This window comes from Rutilus rutilus (genome assembly GCF_951802725.1).
Source record: "Rutilus rutilus genome assembly, chromosome: 22".
In the NCBI taxonomy this organism is placed as follows: domain Eukaryota; kingdom Metazoa; phylum Chordata; class Actinopteri; order Cypriniformes; family Leuciscidae; genus Rutilus; species Rutilus rutilus.
The window spans coordinates 32,133,088-32,160,587 of NC_140227.1; the positions used below are offsets into that span (position 1 = coordinate 32,133,088).

Genomic DNA, 27,500 nt, shown 5'->3' on the forward strand with positions numbered 1-27,500 from the left:
ATGCAGCAAAGTTTGTGTCTAGAAGAAAATAGCGTCAGTAAGTTCAGTGATGCTTCATTATTGTTGAGCAACGAGCGAACAGTGTGTGATTATGACAAAAAAAATTGATCATAGCTGAGCTTTATCGTGTTATTCGGCTCATAAAGCCATTGGTTTGGGTGGATGGACTCAGAAACTCTTTTGCAGCAGATATGAAACCGTTTAAAGTTCCTCTAGTCAATAATCTTATCCCTTAAAGAGATATTTCACCGCTGGAAAGATGGATGTGTATTTAAATCAGGTCATTTATGTAGTAGAAATGTGAATTATTTTAGAAGTTGGTTCCTTCTAGACTGAGAAAAGCCAGAGAATGTAGTTTTGGCTCATGTGGATGAAAGACAACAACTCCCAGAATGCACTTGCTTCGCTGCCCTACGAGGCCAAGCCACGCCTTCGTAAAAAGCGTAAACGAAAACTCTGGAAGCGCATTTGTAAGTTCAGATCAGCGAAAGAAATATGAGAAATAGTCAGAAAAACATGCGGTGTATTAAAAACGAAGTCAAATTTTTTTATTCTTTTTCAGTTTCAAAGATATTTTATTCAGTTTCAATTTATATTTTCATTAGTTTCTTGAAAAGTTACGTTCATTATTATTGGAACAAAATTAATTCCCTAATGGTTTGTCTTAAAGCATATTAAAAACACCACATAGACACATAAACAACATTAGAAGCTGGATTTACACCACAGGGGGACTTTAAAATAAATAAAAGGATGTAAGTAAACTAATCGATATGAGGTTTTGTTATGTCACACTTCACTAAGATTGAAGATCAAGTCAGCTTTATTTATACAGCGCTTTTTACAATACAGAGTGTTTCAAAGCAGCTTTACAGAGATAACAGGACAATAATGCAACAAGTTCATGTGATAATGAAGCATAGTGCTGTTTAATCACTGCACCGTTTCTGAGCAATGCTGGTGTTCATCACGGACACCATCAGACTCTCGCCTCTAGGTGGCGTCTGTTGTGTTCAGTAACCAGATATCCTGACAGCTCTTGACTGACCTGTTTACTGCATCTAAAAACATCACAGTGATCATTGAATATGTCACCGGAGACCCGTCCTGTACGCCTGCAGGCCTCCAGCTTCAGATCCGCCAGATCTCAGTCCAAACGCTGTGATCAGCAGTTCAGAGAGCATTGATTTACAGCATAGTGCCACAGAAGAGCATCAGCCCCGTGGGAGACCTGTCAATCATCACAAGGCCACGCCCACCTCTTTGTGTCACTGAGGGGGGAGGGGCTTGACGGGTCAGAGCTGTGAATTCAGGCTCAGGGTCACTTCTGTTCATTATATCTGTGAATGAAAGCGTGTTGCAACAGTGCATCATGGGTCATGTCTTCCCCAGTTACTGGGAATAAATGCTAAAATTATATTCACTAAATTTGCATTCTTAAAGTCCCCCTGTGGTCAATACTTGTATCCCTTAAAACTCATCTTTGATCACCACAATGACATATGCAAACTTTTTTTCATGTCTTAAAATATCTTGAATGTAACTCGACACCCTTGCCTCATTTAGTATGCGCGGTTCTATGAATATGCAAATGAGCCCAGCCTCCACTCACTCACTCAGCTCAGAGATCCACTGGTTGACGATCACACGTTGATCTGATTGGTTACAAGGTAGTTTGTGACGTCAGAAACACCAGCGATTTCAAAGCGTGTGTTTGAGACTGTCTTTGGTTCACTGCAGTTTTAAGGAGGAAATACTCAGCAATGGTGTCGACTTATGAACTTACACATGCTTTGTCTTAAAGCATATTAAAAACTCCACATAGACACATAAACAACATTAAACGCTGGATTTTCACCACAGGGGGACTTTAATAAAACTTGCATGTCTTGAGAAAGTGCTGGAACCCACACTAACCCTAACACTGAAACCCTAATACTTTTCACTCAGAAACTACATTTCAGAATTAATTGCACAGAAACGGCTTGTAACACTGATTTAAATGTGAAATAGTAGAAATAGTACATTCTTGTAACATACCCCATAATCATGGTTTTGAACTTGTGAAAGTGTGTAACATAATCTTCATGTTGTTCCTGGTGTGAAGGCCAGTGTGGGGCAGTGTGCGTTAGTGTGTGTTAGTGTGTGTTATCAAGCCTGTGACAGATGTATACCTCTCGACTTCCTGATGACTAGAGAACACACACACGGGTTAGATAGTCCTCAACCTTCCCCCATCACTTCAGCTACAGCCTTCAGCCAAACGCCTGGCCTCAGAGATACCAGAGAGAGAGAGAGAGAGAGAGAGAGGAGAGAGAGAGAGAGAGAGAGAGAGAGGGAGAGAGAGAGGAGAGAGAGAGAGGGAGAGATAGAGAGAGAGAGTGGTAGAGAGAGGAGAGAGAGACGGAGAGAGAGAGATGGAGAGAGAGTGGTAGAGAGGTAGAGAGAGAGAGAGAGAGATGGAGAGAGAGGGAGAGAGAGCATCGGAACCTGTCAGTGTGATGGACGAGCTACAGGCAGTGGGTGAGAGTAGAGCGTCTACTGTATTATTTGCTGTTGATCTGCAGGGTTTGTCTCTGAGAGGCTCGTTCTCCAGTGGAACACAGAAACACATATAAACACACAGAGCCTAACTATGACTTTTTATGAGTTTTATACTAATTCTGAGTTTACATCTTGCAGTTCTGTTTATAAATGAAAAATTAAAAAGGTAATTACAACTTTTTTTTTCACAAATCTTGACTTTTCTCGCAATTCTGTTTTATAAAAAAAAAAAAAACAAGGTAATTGCAACTTTTTTATCTCAGAAATCTGGCTTTTTTCTCATAATTCTGAGTTTACATCTCGCAATTGTTTATAAATTAAATATAATAAAGGTAATAGAATTTTTTTATCTCACAATTCTGTTTTCATTTTGTTTCCACCCCAAAGAAAAAAATAAAAGTAAAGTTAATTGTTACTTTTTATCTCGCAATTCTTACTTGTTTCTCGCAATTTTCTCATAACTCTTAAGTTTTCATCTCACAATTCTGTTTAAAAATTAAAAAAAGGTAATTGCAACTTTCTTCTCACAATTCTGTTTTTATTTTGTTTCCGCCACAGAATTAAAAAAAAAAAGTTAATTGCAACTTTTTATCTCACAATTGTGACTTCTCAGAATTGTTAAAAAAAGTAGTAATTACCCGTTTTATTTTATTTATTTATTTATTTTCTATACAGAAACAAGCTTCCATGCTGACATGAAGTCGAGGCTGCTGTGAGAGTGGTGTTGTGAGAGTGATGCTGTGAGAGTGGTGTTGTGAGAGTGATGTTGTGAGAGTGGTGTTGTGAGAGTGATGTTGTGAGAGTGGTGTTGTGAGAGTGGTGTTGTGAGAGTGATGTTGTGAGAGTGGTGTTGTGAGAGTGGTGTTGTGAGAGTGATGTTGTGAGAGTGCTGTTGTGAGTGTGATGGTGTGAGAGTGATGTTGTGAGAGTGGTGTTGTGAGAGTGGTGTTGTGAGAGTGATGTTGTGAGAGTGGTGTTGTGAGAGTGGTGTTGTGAGAGTGGTGTTGTGAGAGTGGTGTTGTGAGAGTGATGTTGTGAGAGTGATGTTGTGAGAGTGGTGTTGTGAGAGTGGTGTTGTGAGAGTGGTGTTGTGAGAGTGATGTTGTGAGAGTGCTGTTGTGAGTGTGATGGTGTGAGAGTGATGTTGTGAGAGTGGTGTTGTGAGAGTGGTGTTGTGAGAGTGATGTTGTGAGAGTGGTGTTGTGAGAGTGGTGTTGTGAGAGTGGTGTTGTGAGAGTGGTGTTGTGAGAGTGGTGTTGTGAGAGTGATGTTGTGAGAGTGGTGTTGTGAGAGAGTGGTGTTGTGAGAGTGGTGTTGTGAGAGTGGTGTTGTGAGAGTGGTGTTGTGAGAGTGATGTTGTGAGAGTGATGTTGTGAGAGTGGTGTTGTGAGAGTGGTGTTGTGAGAGTGGTGTTGTGAGAGTGGTGTTGTGAGAGTGGTGTTGTGAGAGTGGTGTTGTGAGAGTGATGTTGTGAGAGTGGTGTTGTGAGAGTGGTGTTGTGAGAGTGATGTTGTGAGAGTGCTGTTGTGAGTGTGATGGTGTGAGAGTGATGTTGTGAGAGTGGTGTTGTGAGAGTGGTGTTGTGAGAGTGATGTTGTGAGAGTGGTGTTGTGAGAGTGGTGTTGTGAGAGTGGTGTTGTGAGAGTGGTGTTGTGAGAGTGATGTTGTGAGAGTGATGTTGTGAGAGTGGTGTTGTGAGAGTGGTGTTGTGAGAGTGGTGTTGTGAGAGTGATGTTGTGAGAGTGCTGTTGTGAGTGTGATGGTGTGAGAGTGATGTTGTGAGAGTGGTGTTGTGAGAGTGGTGTTGTGAGAGTGATGTTGTGAGAGTGGTGTTGTGAGAGTGGTGTTGTGAGAGTGGTGTTGTGAGAGTGGTGTTGTGAGACTGGTGTTGTGAGAGTGATGTTGTGAGAGTGGTGTTGTGAGAGAGTGGTGTTGTGAGAGTGGTGTTGTGAGAGTGGTGTTGTGAGAGTGGTGTTGTGAGAGTGATGTTGTGAGAGTGATGTTGTGAGAGTGGTGTTGTGAGAGTGGTGTTGTGAGAGTGGTGTTGTGAGAGTGGTGTTGTGAGAGTGGTGTTGTGAGAGTGGTGTTGTGAGAGTGGTGTTGTGAGAGAGTGGTGTTGTGAGAGTGGTGTTGTGAGAGAGTGGTGTTGTGAGAGAGTGGTGTTGTGAGAGTGGTGTTGTGAGAGTGGTGTTGTGAGAGTGATGTTGTGAGAGTGGTGTTGTGAGAGTGGTGTTGTGAGAGTGGTGTTGTGAGAGTGATGTTGTGAGAGTGGTGTTGTGAGAGTGGTGTTGTGAGAGTGGTGTTGTGAGAGTGGTGTTGTGAGAGTGGTGTTGTGAGAGTGGTGTTGTGAGAGAGTGGTGTTGTGAGAGAGTGGTGTTGTGAGAGTGGTGTTGTGAGAGTGGTGTTGTGAGAGTGATGTTGTGAGAGTGGTGTTGTGAGAGTGGTGTTGTGAGAGTGGTGTTGTGAGAGTGGTGTTGTGACAGTGGTGTTGTGAGAGCGATGTTGTGAGAGCGATGTTGTGAGAGTGATGTTGTGATGTTGTGAGAGTGATGTTGTGATGTTGTGAGAGTGGTGTTGTGAGAGTGGTGTTGTGAGAGTGGTGTTGTGAGAGTGATGTTGTGAGAGTGATGTTGTGAGAGCGATGTTGTGAGAGTGATGTTGTGAGAGTGGTGTTGTGAGAGTGGTGTTGTGAGAGTGATGTTGTGACAGTGGTGTGAGAGCGATGTTGTGAGAGTGATGTTGTGATGTTGTGAGAGTGATGTTGTGATGTGAGAGTGATGTTGTGAGAGTGCTGTTGTGAGAGTGATGTTGTGAGAGTGATGTTGTGAGAGTGATGTTGTGATGTGAGAGTGCTGTTGTGAGAGTGCTGTTGTGAGAGTGATGTTGTGAGAGTGATGTTGTGAGAGTGATGTTGTGAGAGTGATGTTGTGATGTGAGAGTGATGTTGTGAGAGTGCTGTTGTGAGAGTGCTGTTGTGAGAGTGGTGTTGTGAGAGTGGTGTTGTGAGAGTGGTGTTGTGAGAGTGATGTTGTGACAGTGGTGTTGTGAGAGCGATGTTGTGAGAGTGATGTTGTGAGAGTGATGTTGTGATGTTGTGATGTTGTGAGAGCGATGTTGTGAGAGTGATGTTGTGAGAGTGATGTTGTGATGTTGTGAGAGTGATGTTGTGATGTTGTGAGAGTGATGTTGTGAGAGCGATGTGAGAGTGATGTTGTGAGAGTGGTGTTGTGAGAGTGGTGTTGTGAGAGTGGTGTTGTGAGAGTGATGTTGTGACAGTGGTGTTGTGAGAGCGATGTTGTGAGAGTGATGTTGTGAGAGTGATGTTGTGATGTTGTGGTGTTGTGAGAGTGATGTTGTGATGTGAGAGTGATGTTGTGAGAGTGATGTTGTGATGTTGTGAGAGTGATGTGATGTTGTGAGAGTGATGTTGTGAGAGTGATGTTGTGATGTTGTGAGAGTGATGTTGTGATGTTGTGAGAGTGGTGTTGTGATGTCGTGAGAGTGATGTCGTGAGAGTGATGTTGTGAGAGTGATGTCGTGAGAGTGATGTTATGATGTTGTGAGAGTGATGTTGTGAGAGTGATGTTGTGAGAGTGATGTTGTGAGAGTGGTGTTGTGAGAGTGGTGTTGTGAGAGTGATGTTGTGATGTTGTGAGACTGATGTTGTGAGAGTGATGTCGTGAGAGTGATGTTGTGAGAGTGATGTTGTGATGTTGTGAGAGTGATGTCGTGAGAGTGATGTTGTGAGAGTGGTGTTGTGAGAGTGATGTTGTGATGTCATGAGAGTGATGTTGTGAGAGTGATGTTGTGATGTTGTGAGAGTGATGTCGTGAGAGTGATGTTGTGAGAGTGGTGTTGTGAGAGTGATGTTGTGATGTCGTGAGAGTGATGTCGTGAGAGTGATGTTGTGATGTTGTGAGACTGATGTTGTGAGAGTGATGTCGTGAGAGTGATGTTGTGAGAGTGGTGTTGTGAGAGTGATGTTGTGATGTCGTGAGAGTGATGTTGTGATGTTGTGAGAGTGATGTTGTGAGAGTGGTGTTGTGAGAGTGATGTTGTGAGAGTGATGTCGTGAGAGTGATGTTGTGAGAGTGGTGTTGTGAGAGTGATGTTGTGATGTCGTGAGAGTGATGTTGTGAGAGTGATGTTGTGAGAGTGATGTTGTGATGTTGTGAGAGTGATGTCGTGAGAGTGATGTTGTGAGAGTGGTGTTGTGAGAGTGATGTTGTGATGTTGTGAGAGTGATGTCGTGAGAGTGATGTCGTGAGAGTGATGTTGTGAGAGTGATGTTGTGATGTTGTGAGAGTGATGTCGTGAGAGTGGTGTTGTGAGAGTGATGTTGTGATGTTGTGAGACTGATGTTGTGAGAGTGATGTCGTGAGAGTGATGTTGTGAGAGTGGTGTTGTGAGAGTGGTGTTGTGAGAGTGATGTTGTGAGAGTGGTGTTGTGAGAGTGATGTTGTGATGTCGTGAGAGTGATGTTGTGATGTTGTGAGAGTGATGTCGTGAGAGTGATGTTGTGAGAGTGGTGTTGTGAGAGTGATGTTGTGATGTTGTGAGAGTGATGTCGTGAGAGTGATGTCGTGAGAGTGATGTTGTGAGAGTGATGTTGTGATGTTGTGAGAGTGATGTCGTGAGAGTTATGTTGTGAGAGTGATGTTGTGAGAGTGATGTCGTGAGAGTGATGTTGTGAGAGTGGTGTTGTGAGAGTGATGTTGTAATGTTGTGAGAGTGATGTTGTGAGAGTGATGTCGTGAGAGTGATGTTGTGAGAGTGATGTTGTGATGTTGTGAGAGTGATGTCGTGAGAGTGATGTTGTGAGAGTGGTGTTGTGAGAGTGATGTTGTGATGTGAGAGTGATGTTGTGAGAGTGATGTTGTGAGAGTGATGTTGTGAGAGTGATGTTGTGATGTTGTGAGAGTGATGTCGTGAGAGTGATGTTGTGATGTTGTGAGAGTGATGTCGTGAGAGTTATGTTGTGAGAGTGATGTTGTGAGAGTGATGTCGTGAGAGTGATGTTGTGAGAGTGGTGTTGTGAGAGTGATGTTGTAATGTTGTGAGAGTGATGTTGTGAGAGTGATGTCGTGAGAGTGATGTTGTGAGAGTGATGTTGTGATGTTGTGAGAGTGATGTCGTGAGAGTGATGTTGTGAGAGTGGTGTTGTGAGAGTGATGTTGTGATGTGAGAGTGATGTTGTGAGAGTGATGTTGTGAGAGTGATGTTGTGAGAGTGATGTTGTGAGAGTGATGTCGTGAGAGTGATGTTGTGATGTTGTGAGAGTGATGTCGTGAGAGTGATGTTGTGAGAGTGATGTTGTGATGTTGTGAGAGTGATGTTGTGAGAGTGATGTTGTGAGAGTGATGTTGTGAGAGTGGTGTTGTGAGAGTGATGTTGTGATGTTGTGAGAGTGATGTTGTGATGTTGTGAGAGTGGTGTTGTGAGAGTGAGTTTCTAATGTTGTGAGAGTGATGTTGTGATGTTGTGAGAGTGATGTTGTGATGTTGTGAGAGTGGTGTTGTGAGAGTGATGTTGTGATGTTGTGAGAGTGATGTTGTGAGAGTGATGTCGTGAGAGTGATGTTGTGAGAGTGGTGTTGTGAGAGTGATGTTGTGATGTTGTGAGAGTGATGTTGTGATGTTGTGAGAGTGGTGTTGTGAGAGTGAGTTTCTAATGTTGTGAGAGTGATGTTGTGATGTTGTGAGAGTGATGTTGTGATGTTGTGAGAGTGATGTCGTGAGAGTGATGTTGTGAGAGTGGTGTTGTGAGAGTGATGTTGTGATGTTGTGAGAGTGATGTTGTGATGTTGTGAGAGTGGTGTTGTGAGAGTGAGTTTCTAATGTTGTGAGAGTGATGTTGTGATGTTGTGAGAGTGATGTTGTGATGTTGTGAGAGTGATGTTGTGAGAGTGATGTTGTGATGTTGTGAGAGTGATGTTGTGATGTTGTGAGAGTGGTGTTGTGAGAGTGATGTTGTGAGAGTGGTGTTGTGAGAGTGATGTTGTGATGTTGTGAGAGTGATGTTGTGATGTTGTGAGAGTGGTGTTGTGAGAGTGAGTTTCTAATGTTGTGAGAGTGATGTTGTGATGTTGTGAGAGTGATGTTGTGATGTTGTGAGAGTGGTGTTGTGAGAGTGATGTTGTGAGAGTGATGTTGTGAGTGTGATGTTGTGAGAGTGATGTTGTGAGAGTGATGTTGTGAGAGTGATGTTGTGAGTGTGATGTTGTGAGTGTGATGTTGTGAGAGCGCTTTATAAACGAATAGCACACATTTCCTCAGTGTGTTGTGTTCTGTTGATCTCCCAGCATGCTCTAGTCCTGTAGATCCCAGAGCGGTTCTGAGGAAGCCCAGCTCATGTTCAGCACAGCTTGAGCTGTAGATAAGACTGAAGCCTGAGCCTGAGTTTGACCCCCCCCACCCCCCCCCCCCCCACCCCCACACACACACACACACACACACACACAGATTAACCCCGTCTAGATGCCACATCCCCTCCCGGGACGAGTGTGTTTCCACAGTGACAGCGAGGAGGGTTTGAGTTGATGACAGATCCAAAACTTTTGACTGGTAGTTTTATGTGCCTATTTGTATGGTTGTGTTTTGAGCGAGCACATGTAATATGAACACACACACACACACTCTTTCTCATCCCCCACCCAAACATGTTGGCATCCTTCCACAACATGACGTGACCCTGGATTATTGGTCAGTCTATAGCGCGGTCATTGATTAGCCTCCTCTGCGTTAAGTGGCTTAGCATGGCCCTCGGCTCGATTGATTATCTGAAACTCCAGCTGTGTGATCGTCGTTTATCGGCCGCTTGTCAGTCCAAGAGCATCAGACTATGAAGTGCACTAATGCAATTGAGATGCTTGCGTGTGTAATTGAATCATTGATTTGTTTTGACAAGCCCAATTATGCTAATCTCCTCAGAATATGCACGTCCTGTTGTTAATAACTCTTTTATATTGTGAGTTGCTGATTGAGTTTGAAAAGGCTGTAAATCTTCTGAAGCTGGAGATGCTGAGCTGATCCTCATATAAGATGCACTTGAGCTGATGTGCACTTTTGTAAGTCATGATTTACTTGTTTATTGGTCGATGCGTGATGACAGATGATGATGCGTGATGATGCGTGATGACAGATGATGATGCGTGATGACAGATGATGATGCGTGATGATGTGCTAGCACACAAACACACACTTTATCCTGTAAATAAAGTGGATTACACCGAACTGAGCCTGAGATCCAGAGGCACATGATGCACATCAGCACTCGCTGAGAATAAGAGTTATTAGGGGAATATAGATCGATCGGCCTGTTCCAATGAGAAAGAAACTAATTTAATAATACAAAAAATCATATATGATTTAGTAATTACAAATTATAAGAAAAATTTTATGTATAATAAATACAAAAATTATATTGATATAAAAAATGTATAATGATTTATAATTCATGTATAAAAATGATAATATATATTAATAAATGTATTTTTTTATATTTTTATATATATATAGATATATATAGATATATTTATATGTATGGATGTATATATATATATACACACATATAAATAATACACACACACATATATATATATATGTATATATGTGTGTGTGTATTATTTATATATGTATATATTTGTTTTTAGAGAGAGAGAGAGTGTGTGTGTGTGAGAGAGAGAGAAAGAGAGAGAGAGTGTGTGTGTTTGTGTGTGTGTGAGAGAGAGAGAGAGAGTGTGTTTGTGTGTGTGAGAGAGAGAGTGTGTGTGTTTGTGTGTGAGAGAGAGAGAGAGAGAGAGAGAGAGAGAGAGAGAGAGAGAGCGAGAGAGCATCAGTCGGGCCTGCGCGCGTCTATTGTTCGCTCAGCGCGTGAACACAAAGACTCTTGAGGCGGGTTCATCGAGCACGAGCGCCGCGGGACCTTCAGCTCGAGGCCTCGCGCGAGTTAAACCGGACGATTCTACCTCAATAACCGACGTTTCTCATGGTTTTACACCGATTTTCATGATTTCCCGCGTCCCGGGATTCACATAAAGCCCGTTTGGAGTCGGTCGATCCTACGTCAGTGTTTCAGGTAAAGCTAAGGGGGTTTATTTACACCGCTTCTGTGGGACATTTAACTCTTATTTCAACAGACTGAGGGGCTTTATTTTAATTTCACTGTCGACTTTCATTCTGACATGGTTTACGGTTTTATTAGATCTTGTTTTGGTGTTTTACAGCAGTGGTTCTTTGGTTCATGTCGGTGTTTTATTGAGCTGTTAGCATTAGCATGTAGCCTCGGGCCTCATCACTAGGCTTTTATTTATGAATAATCATTCTCATTTAAATCTGTAAATGTCAGTTTTCCCGTATTAAAGTCCGTCAGATTATGATCTCCCACTAAGCGTGTTGTAGTGCTGAATGTGTGTGTGTAATAATGTAGTGTAAACACACTGATCTGTGGGTCTCATGACCAGACAATCTGCTGTTTATTCACAATGAAAACCCTCACATTCTGTTTATATCACGAGCAAACACTTTAAACTACATTTTACTTGGCTGACATACATGTTGAAAACGTCTTAAACTCTAGTTGTCTTTTAAACCACATTATTTATTTCCTCAAATCGTCATTTAACTCTTTATTGCAGGTTTTATACACATGCATGATGGTTGATCTGTCCTGCTGCATTTCATAAATACTCGCAATGCATTTTGCCGTGATGTTTGCAGAGAGATGTGCTTTACTCCTGTAAGACTGTATTAATGTTTGTGTGTCGATAATGCTGAGATATTCCTGTATCAGCAGCTGTCGACTCTGTAAAGTAGCTCTCGAGTGTTTTCCTGTTAATTCGCAGTAATTTCCATTTACTGGAAGCCATCAGCATCGTCTCGAGGGTCTCTGTGGTGTTGTGGTGAAAACACTCATTAGCAGATCATATGATCATCGTTTCCCACTTTTCACATGCGATGGACCATTAGCCTGTCATGTCAGGCATGAAGAACAACTGTATGTAGTTTGTATGTTGAGATCTGTCCTATAAGCACTTATCGTGTGGCACGTTTGGATGGGAATTAGATTACGGGAGTAATGTGAGAGACAGAGAGATGATGATGTTTTCAAGAAAGCAATTTACTGCATGGGAAGTTTGTTGTTTGATTTGATTTAGAAAGTCATTAAGCAGCAGTAGACTTATATCTCTTAATGGGACGCTCTTAATATCTAGTGCTCACGTTTATTTACTCGCTTAATGGCGGAACAGGACAAAATGCTGATTTCTGCTTTAATCTGAATATAACTGGTGTGTTATTCATCTCTGACCTGTGAAGCGGAAAGGTGTTGTTGCCCGTTTTAGACGGGATTTGTGTTGGACTGGACTAAAGCGTGTCCGGTGAATATTTAATGGTGTTATGAATGTTTAATGAAGGATGCGCTCTGATTTCGGGAGACTTTCTAAGCGTGAGAGTGAAGTTCGTACAGTCCAGTGTTTTCCTCTGAGTCGTTCAGGTGTCTCTCTCTAGGAAACACACACACACACACATATATATATGAGCAAAGAAGTGTTTTAGATGGATGCTTTTCTCCAGGCCAGTTCTGTTGTTGGGCATCTGATCCATGAAGAGAACCAGGATTAGATGGTATCTTAAGTATTATATTATTGATACTCCTAAACACATGGTAAAAAGGTACTTTTGATTAAAATGCTAAATTTGGTATTACATTGTGTGTGTAAATGAATAGTCTTGGACTTGCTGCTGGAAATACAGGACAATAGAGACGCCGGAATAACAATATTCATGATTCTGAAGCTGAAAACAGAATTATTGTAGATGAATATGCTTGAACTCTGTCACTGACCTAGATTTATTAAAAATAATGTTGGCCACTTACTGGTAACGTCAGACATTTGGCATTATCAGGACACACTAATATTCCCCCATTGCATTATTATACATTATCTTCAACATTATACAGTAGGGTAATGTAGCACTGACACTGAAACTCTGAATTTGTGGAGAACTAGCCATGATACATATTGTTGCATTTCTGTATTGCGATATATTGTTACACCCCTAGAAGTCACGCTGCCTTTCAGATTGCAGATGCATGAGGTGAAACTGTCCGACGTCAGACGTGTAATCGGCTGTTCACATCGAGCTGGAGAGCGGGCGGTTAGCAGCTTCACACCTCAGGAGTATACGGTGTTTGTTCGTTTCTTTTAGTCCAGCATGCTTCATGTTTCTCATCAAGCCCAGGCTTCATTCTCTGGCCATGTTTCAGTGCCATTTGTAAGTCACTTTGGTTAAAAGCAACTGTTAAAGTTTGATTTAACATCCAGAAATAGCCAATGTTGTGTGGTTATAAATTATGGTTGTTGTTTAATGACAATGAAAACATGGGTATCTGGATTGGAAAAGCTGCCTTTTTTTAGTCAAATCATAATTATTTTAGTGCTTTTGTTAATACACATTTCAAAGCAGCTTTACAGATAGTCTAGTTGTCATGTTTATAATGCTTTAATGTTTTAACTAAGCAAATTATAGGGCTGGGCGATATATAACGATGGTATAAATGATTTTTTAGCGTATGTGTGTGTGTATATATATACACATACACACACACACTTGTAGTTGTATGTCGTGTTTTTTAACGTTACTCTGAAATGATCAAATGTTCTTTCATCTTCATTCTTGTGTTGTTTGTATAAATCAATTAGAGCGCGTCTTCCTGTCTGTGCGACCCTCCATTTTACGATGCGCCGTGACGTTGACGGCTCTCTGATTTATTTGCGAGACATGTCGAGCCGTCATTATGAGGCGGAGCTGTTTCCGCGACAACAGGGGTCGTGACCTCATTGTGGCTGAATGCATCGTGTCATAGATGTGTTTAATTGGCGGGATGGAGAGTGTTAGGGGTGTGGCTGACCTCTGACCCCTGCGCTGGGTTTATGGAGGGTCTTTACTGCTCGAGTGTGAGAGACCGTCACTGTACTAACACACACACACACACACACACACACACACACACACACGTTTGGTTTTCTATCTTGATGGGGACTCTCCATAGACGTAATGGTTTTTATACTGTACAAACTGTATATTCTCTCTCCTTACACTAACCCTACCCATCTCACTCTCTCTCTCACACACACACACACACACACACACACACACTAAACCTACCCATAACACACACACACACACTAACCCTACCCATCTCACTCTCTCTCTCACTCTCACTCTCACACACACAAACACACACACACACACACACTAACCCTACCCATAACACACACACACACACACACACACACTAGCCTTACCCATCACACACACACACAAACACACACTAACCCTACCCATAATTAACACACACACACACACACTAACCCTACCCATAACACACACACGCACACACGCTAACCCTACCCATCACACACACACACACACGCTAACCCTACCCATCACACACACACACACACGCTAACCCTACCCATCACACAAAACTTACTGCATTTTTCCACTTTCAAAAAATGTATTCTGTATTATTTATGGGCTTTTTTCCTCAGTTTAGGCCCACAGTGACACGAGTCCCCATGAGTGTGTGTGCATTCAGGTTTAAGTCCCCACCGGGATAGAAAAACATGTGTACACACACACACACACACACACACACACACACACACACACTCACACTCTCTCTCTATATATATATTCACTCTTTTCCCAAAAGTCAAATCAACGTCTCAGGGTTTTAGCGCCACTGGATCACTGACCAATCAGCACTACCGGTCAAAAGTTTGGAATAATTCGTTTTTTTAATGTTTTTGAAACAAGTCTCTTCTGCTCACCAAGGCAGTGTACAGTAAAATACAGTAAAAAACAGTGATATATTATTCCAGTGTAAATCATCTGTTCTCTATGTGAATATACAGTAAAGTGTAATTTATTCCTGTGATCAAAGCTGCATTTTCAGCATCATTACTCCAGTCTTCAGTGTCACATGATCCTTCAGAAATCATTCAAACACGATGATGAATGTGATGTCATTAAACTCTCCTGATGTTTGATTAATGTGTCGAATCATTTCTCTCTCTCTCTCTCTCTCTCTCTCTCTCCCTCCCTCCCTCTCTCTCTCTCTCTCCGCTCAGGCTGTTCCTCCAAGTCGTTCAAGCTGTACTCTCCAAAGGAGCCCCCCAACGGAAGTGCTTTCCCCCCCTTCCACCCCGGCACCATGCTGGACCGAGACGTGGGGTGAGCTGAGATAATCCCTGTATCAGTCAATGTAATATTCTCACACTGGGCAGCAATTTGGGCCACTTGTTGAGTCAAAAAGAGGCCCAAAGTAAAGGCAGTATCAGCTGTATCATCAGAGTGCATTGCTACAAGCTCAGAGTACATGGTGAAGCGATGTAAATAAGGGATCATGTTCATCCAGCCGGTTGTTATCTCAGAATAAACCCGACAGGGTGATCAGGATCAGGTCTTCCATCAGCCTGAAGGGGTTTATTCTGAGATAACACACACACACACACACACACACACACCTGAAGGGGTTTATTCTGAGATAACAACCGGCTGGATGAACATGATCCCGCTTATTACACGGATACGCTCCTGGAGCTCAAACAGAAGAGCGCTGGCGCTTGCAACGTCACGGTCGTGGGTTCGATTCCCAGGGAAAGCAAGAACTAATAATAATGTAAATGTGTGCCTTGAAATGCGATGTAAGTCACTTTGGATAAAAGCGTCTGCCAAATGTATAAACGTAAATGTAATGTAAATGGATACTTGCAACATAAGTAAATAATTAGACTTGAAATATTGTTCTGAGTCAAAATATGTTATTACGCAAAGCTTCCGCGGAGAGAGCAGTTGCTAGCGCGGAGAGAGCAGTTGCTAGCGCGGAGAGAGCAGTTGCTAGCGCGGAGAGAGCAGTTGCTAGCGCGGAGAGAGCAGTTGCTAGCGCAGAGAGAGAGCAGTTGCTAGCGCAGAGAGAGAGCAGTTGCTAGCGCAGAGAGAGAGCAGTTGCTAGCGCAGAGAGAGAGCAGTTGCTAGCGGAGAGAGCAGTTGCTAGCGCGGCAAGTTCAAACTCGCCAGACATTTAAGAGATACGGTATACAGTCGTAGGTACCACTTATCACTTATGGCGCTTTTCCACTGCACAGTACCAGCTCGCCTCGCCTCGCCTTTGTTTGGTTTTCCAGTGTGTAAAAGTTGTACCTGTACCTGCTTCCAGGTTCTTTTTTTCGTATCACCTCCGGCGAGGTTCTGAGCGAGCTGAGGCGATACTAAAATGTGACGTGAAAACACAGCAGACTGCTGATTGGTCAGATAGAATCGTCACTATTCACTGTGTCATCATTGCACACGCCAGACGCGATTTCCTCCATTGTCCTGTGTGTGTGGGTAGCGGGTGTGTGTCGCGTAGAAGATTACGTCACGGCAGTTTCCTGCGGCGTCGCTATGACGACCAGGTACTATTGTGGAGCTACTATCTGCAATGGAAGCCGGAGCGAAAAGCGAGCCGAGCTGGTACTGGTAATGGAAAAGCGCCATTACAGACTACACTTTATCTGCCATCGAATTCAGTGTAATATCGCTAATGTTGCTTGATCACTCCCACTATATTTTAAACTTGCTGTTTTGATGAGACGTTCTAAGTCCTCATTGAATGTGTGTTTAATCAAGTAAAGATTCTCAGATTCTATCATGCTTTTCTGAACGGACACACGGATACTAACTTCATTTGTGTGGGTCTTAAAAAGGTCAGAAAGGCGTTACATTTTAACAATGTCAGTCAAGCGATATTATAAGTATATTTTTGAGTACAAAAATTTACATTTATGCATTTGGCAGACGCTTTTACCCACATTGCATTTCAAGGTACACATTTTTTTACGTTCTGATCAGTTCTTGCTTTCCCTGGGAATCGAACCCATGACCGTGGCGTTGCAACCGCCAGCTCTTCTGTTTGAGCTACAGAAAAAACTACCCAAAAAGAGTAATTGTGCGGTTCAGTGTGTGTTTGGAGGCTGTGCTGCGAGTTCCTGTGGACAGAAGAGTCTCTGGACACGATCTGTCACTCAGGGTCCAGGATTAGACCGTATTCGAGGAAGAGGGTGTGGTTTCCAGTGTGCCAGGGCTGTGAAGTCTGATAACATGCAGAAAACGACTGTCTTCCTGTCTTTAAAAAAAAAAAAAAAAATTAACATTTTGCAAGTAACAACATTTAACATTCATTCCATTAACATTAATCCTACTGACATTTGAAATGAACAATGAGTAAAACAATTGACTTTGTACGAGGGACATCGAGTATTGACATTTAAACCGATAATACATACAATTATTAAATAAGCAAGGAAGTGTAAAGAAAGGCAAAGAAATTCATTTGCATTACTTTCGTTTTGACTCAAGTAGGCGGATAGAAAGATCTCATTTAAACATGGTATCTCTGTTCACAGGTGACCTTTATAATCTTATTTAATATCTGGGATGTTTTAATTGCTTAATTTACTTTTTTTTTTTTTTGATTCAGAGCAAAAGACAATTAATTTTGGTTTCGAAGCTGTAAATTTAGATTTGTGGATATGACCCTTTTCCAAGCAATGCACATGATTTTGACTGCGTTATCTAAAAGAACCAGAACCAGTGTTTAGAAAGCAAAAATAAGACCATTTCTTCTGGAATATCATAAAGGATGTAAAAATCAAAAACTGAAATCTGTCCAAAATGATTCTGTGAAATCACATCTAAAAAACAAATGAAGCACAGATTAATTTTGACATTATCTTTCATGGTCGTCTTGTTTTCTGTCTTGTTTCTGCAGCCCGACGCCCATGTACCCCCCCACATACCTGGAGCCGGGCATCGGGTGAGGCCTTTACACCTGGAAAGCCTGACAGTTATTAAACCGTTAATTTAACCTTTAGCCAAAATATATTTAAAAACGTTTGCATGTGTTTTTTGTTTTGTATCATATTTGATGCATCAGACTCATATAGTCTGACATAGCGGAGGGAAAAACACCTTACTTTTATTCAGACACTCAAACTGAGCAAAAATATGCTGTTTTCTGCAGAAGCTGATATTAATATGCACTGAAAGTGATGCAATTCTGATGCTTTTAATGTAAATCAATGAGATCTTTAAAGCAGATACTTACATAAAATGCATATAAATATCAAAATCTGCCAATAATGTCTTATTTATATGCGTCGTTTTATGATCAAAGCTGTAGTTTTAAAACATATAATGCTATGCAATACAACGATGATTGAGAGATGAGCAAATAACCCTTCCTCAAAAGCCTGATGATCATATTTGATACTCGTGATTTTTATAATAAATGATGATAATCTAGTAAAGCTGCTTCAGTCCAGCTGAAATATTACTAACAATATCAGAGTTATTCTTGCGTTTCCTTGATAAAATCAGTGCAGATTGACAGCAGAAAGACTGGTGAAGCTCGGAGGACGTTTGTACAGTTATACTGAAGACTTTTACTGGATAAAAGAGTCTAAACTCTCGATCAGACACAGAAGCACTGGAGGAGATTGTGTGCGACAGGTTTATCAGATGATTTCGATCATTTACAGGCCTTATAATACAGTAGAATTAATTACAGGATTAATACACTTGGATTAAAACATACAGATGCTGTATTAGGATATTCATTATTAAAAGCACTACTATGATTGTGTTAAAAGCATATAAAGTGCATGAAGTGTCTGTGAGTGTTAACACACACTCTCTGTCTCAGGAGACACACACCGTACGGGAATCAGACAGACTACAGGATATTTGAACTCAACAAACGGCTTCAGAACTGGACGGAGGTGAGTTTGATGTTCTGTGTGTTTCATGCTTCACTATCAGCAACATTTGAAACATTTAAGATGCTTTATATATGCGTGACATGAACCCGATAACATCAGCTGAGTGAACGACTCCTCTTCCTCTCTCAGGAGTGTGATAATCTGTGGTGGGACGCGTTCACTACCGAATTCTTTGAGGATGACGCAATGCTCACCATCACGTTTTGTCTGGAGGACGGTCCTAAACGATACAGTGAGTATCACATATCAGACGATAAGATATTAATTCATAAGTCTGCATCTGTATTTACTGCTGATAACCTGCGATCGAGTTGCTCGAGACAAACATTACCTGCTGTAAATGAGGTTTTAGTGATTCATAGAACATTTTGAATAAGTGCACATTAATATTGCGCTGCTCATCATTCAGTTAAAGATTTTCCTGACACTTGAGAGTTGAGTTGATGTGTTTTTCTGACGGGTGCATTATCATCTCTCTTCAGCGATTGGTCGGACGCTGATTCCTCGTTACTTCAGGAGTGTGTTTGAGGGCGGCGCCAACGAGCTTTACTACGTCCTGAAACACCCGAAAGAGTCTTTCCACAACAACTTTGTGTCTCTGGACTGTGATCAGTGTACTATGGTCACGCAGAACGGCAAACCCATGTTCACGCAGGTGTGTGTGTGTTGTTTAATGCAATGTTTTTGGTATGTATATATATGTGTGTGTGTGTTCAATTTATATATAAAGCACATATTAATACAACAGTTGACCGCAGTGCTGTACATGAGACAAAGCAGAATAATCATACAATCACATTCAACTTCTATATCATTACAACACAGTCAAAGATAAAACCAGAGAATCAATGAGGCATTAATAAAAACCCATTACACTCAAACGCCAGAATAAAAAAATACAATTTTAAATGTTTAAACTCTCTAAGAGTGGAACACTGCCGGATGTAATGAGGTGTGTGTAACTCTGCTGGTCTTCTCAGGTGTGTGTGGAGGGCCGTCTCTACCTGGAGTTCATGTTCGATGACATGATGAGAATAAAGACGTGGCATTTCAGCATCCGGCAGCACAGAGAGCTCATTCCCCGCAGCATCTTGGCCATGCATGTCAGTTCCTCCTCCTGGATCTCGCTCTAGAATTACGTGTTTATTGTGTATCTGATGTTTCAAAGGTGATGATCGTGTGCTTTTGTTTCCGTCTCAGGCACAAGACCCGCAGATGTTGGATCAGCTGTCCAAAAACATCACCAGATGCGGCCTGTCAAACTCCACCCTCAACTACCTCAGAGTACGAACACAACACTGGCTTTCCTATACATTAATCTGGAGACATTTCAAAACAGCATTTACAGTAGTCAACATTTGAAGTGGATCAAAAAAGTTCATCGGACAAGAAATTCATGTACAACTTTGATGAAAGGTTTTTATCCACTTTACATGTTGACTACTGTAGTTTCAAATCACTCACTAGTGTTTTCCAAGCGTGTTTCTCACTCACAGATCCTTAAAAAGTCTTAAATTAGTTTATTTATTTGAGGCCATAAAAAGTTTTTTTCTTTTACTTTAACTTGGATGTATCTAAACATCAAATTAAACTTGACCGGTTTTAGTGTCATATTTAAAATACACTTTAATTAAAAAGTTAAATTTGGAAAAACCGGTTTGAAAAACAATCTCAGCATTATTTATGTAATTTTAAATGCGTTGTAAATATATGAATGCTGCTTCTGTCACCTCTGCGCTGCACTCATCTTTGATCACCAAAATGATTTTTTTCCTTGAAAAAAATGTCTTCATGCCTTAAAATATCTTGAATGTAACTTGACACCCTTGCCTCATTTAGTATGTGTGGTTCTATGAATATGCAAATGAGCCCCGCCTCCACTCACTCACTCAGCTCAGAGATCCACTGGTTGACGATCACACGTTGATCTGATTGGTTACAATGTAGTTTGTGACGTCAGAAACACCAGCGATTTCAAAGCGTGTGTTTGAGACTGTCTTTGGTTCACTGCAGTTTTAAGGAGGAAATACTCAGCAATGGTGTCGACTTATGAACTAATGGCGCTTTTCCACTGCATGGTACGGCACGGTTCGGCTCGGTACGGTTCGACTCGGCGCGGAACGGTTCGGCTCGCTTCGCTTTTCCACTGCGTGGTACGACTCGACTCGGTACGGCACGGTTCGGTTCGCTTTAGCTCGGTTGCTTTTCCATTGCAGTTAGTACCGCTTCAAAATGGGTGGGACTGATCGTTATAGTTGCCGCCTCTACTGCCATGACATCATCGTAAACGCGCCACATTTCAAACGCACAACACAGGGGATGGTGCTCTTGATTCTCGGCATGTGGATGTTTTTAAATTAAATTAAACGTTCTTATAATGGTTTACTATATGGAAGGAAAATTCTTAATGTGTAATTAAACGTTGCGTTCATATTCTGGGCTCATCTGATTTTTTGTACATAGCATAGCCTAGGCCTACTTTATGATTTTAGTATCATAATGATTAATAAATGCACGCACAATTATCCGTGAACTTGATTTGAACAAATGCCTTTCAACTTGTGTGTGCAAAATTCAGAATTAAATGAATGTGCAGCAATCTTTACAAATAGAGAGTCTAGGCCTAATGTAGCCTACTGTTTTAAACTACTGCCATTAAAAAAGCGCATTTAATGTTAATGTTATGTTATTTTTTTCCATCTGCCTATGTTGATTATGAAAAGTGAACAGCACGAGACGAGTAGAGAGACATGGAGCGAGTCAGACATAATTTTGACCACTTCATTAAGTTTTGTTCACTTTGTTTTCTTTAAAGTGAATTTCGTTTTGTATAAATTGTATCTTAATTTTAATAATTTTTTCATCAAACAATTGCCTGGATTGAATTAAGATGCAAAATAGACAATTTAACCATTGAGGCGCCCGAGCGGTCACTTGCATTGTACGTTAACTGGAGCGCATCTCATCCTCAAATACACAAAGCTTGAAATGTCTTTAAACGAAATAATTCAAAACAAAAAGAAATAGGCTACTCTCTTATGTAATCCATTATGTGCATTTCTCTCTATAGGCGCGTTTACTACGAATATGGCGATCGTCAACTTCATCTTTGCCATGCACAGACAGAAAACACTATTTTATAAATAAAAATCAGTGCACGCGTTTTAATAAAATTAAAACTTTAATTGTGATCATTAAAATAATTGAATATTAAATAATTTGTGGCCAATTTTTGCTCATTTATTAATAGTATATATATATAGGCTATATATAGGCCTAATTTTATTAAATTGAACAAGCGCAAAATTCAGCATTCAATCAAATATTCAAAAAGACTTAATAATAATAATGTTATTTCAACATAATATCTCGTTATTTCGACATAATGTGCGTGCAACAAGCAAGATGTGCGTTTGTAAATCCGGGGACGCGTGCACTGATTTTTATTTATAAAATAGTGTTTTCTGTCAGTGTCTGGCAAAGATGAAGTTGACGATCGCCATATTCGTAGTAAACGCGCCTATAGAGAGAAATAACATTATTATTAAGTCTTTTTGAATATTTGATTGAATGCTGAATTTTGCGCTTGTTCAATTTAATAAAATTAAAACTTTAATTGTGATCATTAAAATAATTGAATATTAAATATTTTGTGGCCAAGTTTTTCTCATTTATTATATATATATATATATATATATATATATATATATATATACATATGTGTGTGTGTGCCCTCAGCACATGCGTTAAAAATTATCCGGCGCCGCCCCTGACTGCACAGTTTACAAGAAACTTTTTAACTGCAAGACACTACAGCGTTGGCTGTTGTCTACTGGCTATTTAAATCTAGCGGGTTTGTCTCGTGCATGGTCTCGTGTCGCAAATACAATGACACTGGTAGTGACGATTCTGTCTGACCAATCAGTGATCTTCAGTGTTTTCACGTCACATTTTAGTACCGGTACGGTACGCTTGGAACCTCAACAGAGGTGGTACCATTTAAAGCGAGCCGAAGCGAGCCGTACCGTACCGTACCATGCAGTGGAAATGCGCCATAAGCGTGCCGTACCGAACCGAGCCGTACCGTACCATGCAGTGGAAAAGCGCCAAAGCGTGCCGTACCGAACCGAGCCGTACCGTACCATGCAGTGGAAAAGCGCCATTACACATGCTTTGTCTTAAAGCAGATTAAAAACACCACATAGACACATAAACTACATTAAAAGATGGATTTACACCACAGGGGGACTTTAATAAATCAGGTTATTTCCTGGTGGTGATGTTAACCTAATCATTCATTTATCTGACTCCCAGTATTCAATTTATGTTGGTTGTGATTTTAAATCAAGCAACAAACGTAGGTTAATGTGTTTGCATCTAGATGCTTTACCCATTTATGACATTAATAAAGAAAAACAGGTTAATGCGTTTGTGTTATCTGCTTAAGCATAATTGGGTTAAGAACGTGCATGTAAACACACTCACTGACACTGAACAGCACATAGCAGACTCATACCAGTATAAACAGACTATGGGTACAATATGCGTCACATGACTAAACTTGTCATCATTTTTGTCCACACTACAATGCAAAAATACTGTTTTAAATATATCCTCTTGGGATAGCATCTTCTGAAAGCTTCATTTTCGTGGATGAAGTATGTATCCTCTTTCATCCAGCAGAAGAGTAACTTCTCTTGTTTTGTGTGTGTGTCTCAGTTGTGTGTAATCCTGGAGCCAATGCAGGAGCTGATGTCCAGGCACAAGACGTACAGTCTGAGTCCCCGAGACTGTCTGAAGACGTGCCTGTTCCAGAAGTGGCAGAGGATGGTGGCTCCACCAGGTGAGGAACCGTTCAGTCTGTTCTCAGACGTCCCGCAGGTGTCCAGTCCCGGCGGTGTTTCTGTAACGCGCGTGTGTCCAGTCCCGGCGGTGTTTCTGTAACGCGCGTGTGTCCCGTGTGTCCCGTCCCGCCGGTGTTTCTGTAACGCGCGTGTGTCCCGTGTGTCCCGTCCCGCCGGTGTTTCTGTAACGCGCGTGTGTCCCGTCCCGCCGGTGTTTCTGTAACGCGCGTGTGTCCCGTCCCAGCGGTGTTTCTGTAACGCGCGTGTGTCCCGTCCCAGCGGTGTTTCTGTAACGCCCGTGTGTCCCGTCCCGCCGGTGTTTCTGTAACGCGCGTGTGTCCCGTCCCAGCGGTGTTTCTGTAACGCGCGTGTGTCCCGTCCCGCCGGTGTTTCTGTAACGCGCGTGTGTCCCGTCCCGCCGGTGTTTCTGTAACGCGCGTGTGTCCCGTCCCAGCGGTGTTTCTGTAACGCGCGTGTGTCCCGTCCCGCCGGTGTTTCTGTAACGCGCGTGTGTCCCGTCCCGCAGGTGTTTCTGTAACGCGCGTGTGTCCCGTCCCGCCGGTGTTTCTGTAACGCGCGTGTGTCCCGTCCCGCCGGTGTTTCTGTAACGCGCGTGTGTCCCGTCCCGCCGGTGTTTCTGTAACGCGCGTGTGTCCCGTCCCGCCGGCTGTAGCGCGCGTGTGTCCCCCCCGCCGGTGTTTCTGTAACGCGCGTGTGTCCCGTCCCGCAGGTGTTTCTGTAACGCGCGTGTGTCCCGTCCCGCAGGTGTTTCTGTAACGCGCGTGTGTCCCGTCCCGCCGGTGTTTCTGTAACGCGCGTGTGTCCCGTCCCGCAGGTGTTTCTGTAACGCGCGTGTGTCCCGTCCCGCAGGTGTTTCTGTAACGCGCGTGTGTCCCGTCCCGCAGGTGTTTCTGTAACGCGCGTGTGTCCCGTCCCGCCGGTGTTTCTGTAACGCGTGTGTGTCCCGTCCCGCAGGTGTTTCTGTAACGCGCGTGTGTCCCGTCCCGCAGGTGTTTCTGTAACGCGCGTGTGTCCCGTCCCGCCGGTGTTTCTGTAACGCGCGTGTGTCCCGTCCCGCCGGTGTTTCTGTAACGCGCGTGTGTCCCGTCCCGCCGGTGTTTCTGTAACGCGCGTGTGTCCCGTCCCGCCGGCTGTAGCGCGCGTGTGTCCCCCCCGCCGGTGTTTCTGTAACGCGCGTGTGTCCCGTCCCGCCGGTGTTTCTGTAACGCGCGTGTGTCCCGTCCCGCCGGTGTTTCTGTAACGCGCGTGTGTCCCGTCCCGGCGGTGTTTCTGTAACGCGCGTGTGTCCCGTCCCGCCGGCTGTAGCGCGCGTGTGTCCCGTCCCGCCGGTGTTTCTGTAACGCGCGTGTGTCCCGTCCCGCTGGTGTTTCTGTAATGCCTCACGTGTAATTCCAGCCTCACCGTGTGTGTGTGTGTGTGTCCCGTCTCTCAGCTGAACCTGCCAGACAGGCGCCCAGTAAGCGACGGAAGCGCAAGATGTCGGGCGGCAGCACCATGAGCGCAGGCGGAGGAACAAACAACAACAGCAACAGCAAGAAGAAGAGCCCAGCAAACAGCTTCCCACTGTCCAGTCAGGTGCCGGTGAGTGACCAATCACAGCACAGGAGGCACTGTCCTCTGACATCATCCACACATGCAACAAGCTTTACTGCATCACGGCAGTTTTCTGGCCAAAACATATATAAGTTTATAAATGTGATTTATATATACACTGCCGTTCAAAAGTTTGAAGATATATATATAGTATTTTTTTTGTTTGTGCCAAAAACGGTCGTCCTTTAGTTCCCCCCGAGTGCTAACTCCTCTGTTCCTCTGTTGCTCTGCTCAGGATGTGATGGTTGTTGGCGAGCCGACGTTGATGGGCGGCGAGTTCGGGGACGAGGACGAGCGTTTGATCACGCGGCTCGAGAACACGCAGTTTGACGCCGCTAACGGCATCGACGACGAGGACAGCTTTAACAACTCGCCCGCGCTGGGCGCTAACAGCCCCTGGAACAACAAGCCTCCGTCCAGCCAGGAGGGCAAGAACGACAACCCCACCTCACAGGCGTCTCAGTGAGACCCGTGAGGGGGCGGGGCCAACCCGGCGTCCAATGGGAAGAAAGAGGCGTGGTCGAAGATCGACTCATTCATCTACCTGCAGAACGACTCTTCCTGTCAGCAGAGGAAATGAACCGGAAGGATCAGAGATGACATCAGAAACACACAGGACCGTTTTATCCCGAGCGCTCGTGGTTTTGTTGGTGTTTTACGGGGACGAAACTCCTCTGAGGAGCCTGTAGATAGTCCACATGATTAAGTTAAGACGGAACGGAGAGATCTGACCACGTAAACCGCCAACAAGACCAACCCAAACACCCAGCTCCTGTTTCACCCCAAAACCGCTGCATTTTGCATGTCGAAAATAAGCATATTTTTTATATTAATCATGTTTAAAAGGAAGTTCCCTGCCATGATTTTAGATTATAACACTGGATTGCAGTGAGAGAAACACATTTTAAATCAGCATAAATCAAAACACTAGCGTGATGTTAAACTACAGCAACACTTTACTTAAAGCATTCACATATAGTGCATTATGAAAGTGTTTTAATGCATTAATTATGACTTGTATTGCAACTTATTATTATTATTATTATATATATTATCGTCACACCTTCAAAACCAGGATTCTGAAAATATTATAATGCATTATAACAATTTTTGTTTTGTTTTTACTTAAAGCTTTCATATATAGTGCATTATACACATATTTTAATGCATTCATTATGCCTTGTATTGCAACTTGTGAGTTATAATGCTTATCTATTCATCACTACACCTTCAGAAAGTATAATGCATTAAAACACAACCAGGATTCTGAAATATTATATAACATTTTTAGTTTATTTTACTGAATTCCTTGATATATAGTGCATTATTAAAGTATTTCTAATGCATTAATTATGCCTTGAATTGCAAGGAATAATGTTATATATATTATTCACTACACTTCAGAAATTATAATGCATTGAATCACAACCAGGATTCTGAAAATATTATAATGCATTAAGTAAAGTGATATCATAACTAGTTGTCAATTTAAATGAATCCTTTTCTGTTGCTTTGCATTAGTTTTTGCAGGAGAAAATGTGTAATTGCAAACAAAAAAAAATCGTTTTCTTCCAGCAAAATGCATTTCTTATTTCTACTTTAGTTTTGATTTGGGAGTGAAACGTGAGCTGGCCGTGTTCTGCTCTCTGATTGGTGGAGGAACAGAGTTCACGTGAAGAGCGTTTCAACTCAGACACGTTTTGGAGAATTTTCCCCGTGTTTTATACCAGCCTCTATTTCCCTACAATGTTTTTATTTGCCTTTTTCTTTTTCTTTTCTTGTTCTTTTCGCCGATGTTGAAAAGCTGCAAACCAAGGAGTAACAGAACCGTCGAGGTCCTTAAAGATTTCAGCCCTCAGATTCTATTGGTTTGTGTTATTTTTCTGAAGAGAGTGGTTTAGCGTGGGCTTTCGGTTGAGTTTTGTGTACTTGTGCTTGTATATTTAAGGTAGTAGCAGAGTTCTGTATAACTGTATTGAGATGTATTCCTCCTTAGAGTTACATAAAGCCATTCTGATCTAATGTGTAAAAGAGAAACACACATGAACCTCGTCTTTCCCCTTCTTTGATTTGTGTGAAACTGATTCAGTGAAATCAAGGGCACAATCTGTGTTTGTTTCAGATCCGGACGCTTTAAACATGTTTTCTGTGTTTCGTTCTCACACACACACACACACACACACACACACACACACACACACACACACACACACACACACACACATATGGACTGCTGGACTGGACTCCATTAACATGTTGCTGGTTGTTTTGTTTTTCCTCACACACCCAATAATGCTGAAGCCTTTGAACTCAATTTTTGTACTATTTTTGATTTCTCTCTCTCTCTTTCTGACCAGCAGAATCAGTTTAAGTGAATTAAAGGTCTGCACTTGCAATTGAAACAAACCCTTGAACCTTGTAGATGCCCCTGTTTGATATAATAACCTCGTTTTCTTAATTTCTGCCCTTGATTAAATTAATGTATGGAACCAATAAAATATGAATTTTCACTTTAAGGATGTGTTTCTGTGTGGTTCAGCTGTAAAAATGCAGTTTAAATTGATGCGTCTCATTGAAATGTTTAGAGGGTCACAACTTTAGAACAGTAACTCTTATATTTAAGCTTCATCCACTTCCAATTTATCACTGGCAAAGACTAGCTTAGGACATGC

At 42.3% G+C, this 27,500-nt stretch overlaps 1 protein-coding gene across 6 annotated transcripts in view; it reads left to right on the plus strand.

Moving 5' to 3' along the window:
• ldb1b (LIM-domain binding 1b) overlaps positions 1-27,344 on the plus strand; it is a 35,834-nt gene extending 8,490 nt beyond the window's left edge. For 2 of the 6 annotated variants that reach the window (XM_084395149.1, XM_084395146.1), the window contains exons 2-11: positions 14,681-14,783; positions 17,362-17,406; positions 18,295-18,370; positions 18,500-18,602; positions 18,853-19,025; positions 19,351-19,473; positions 19,571-19,654; positions 23,090-23,213; positions 24,668-24,816; positions 25,064-27,344. In XM_084395149.1, the coding sequence (XP_084251275.1) occupies positions 14,764-14,783; positions 17,362-17,406; positions 18,295-18,370; positions 18,500-18,602; positions 18,853-19,025; positions 19,351-19,473; positions 19,571-19,654; positions 23,090-23,213; positions 24,668-24,816; positions 25,064-25,294 (1,128 nt within the window). In that variant the 5' untranslated portion in view covers positions 14,681-14,763 and the 3' untranslated portion in view covers positions 25,295-27,344. Of the gene's footprint in view, positions 1-9,515; positions 9,611-10,272; positions 10,621-14,680; positions 14,784-17,361; positions 17,407-18,294; positions 18,371-18,499; positions 18,603-18,852; positions 19,026-19,350; positions 19,474-19,570; positions 19,655-23,089; positions 23,214-24,667; positions 24,817-25,063 lie in introns of those variants that run through there. The other 4 variants (XM_084395150.1, XM_084395148.1, XM_084395151.1 and 1 more) reach the window with 4 other exon arrangements.
• The last annotated feature ends 156 nt before the right edge of the window (positions 27,345-27,500 follow it).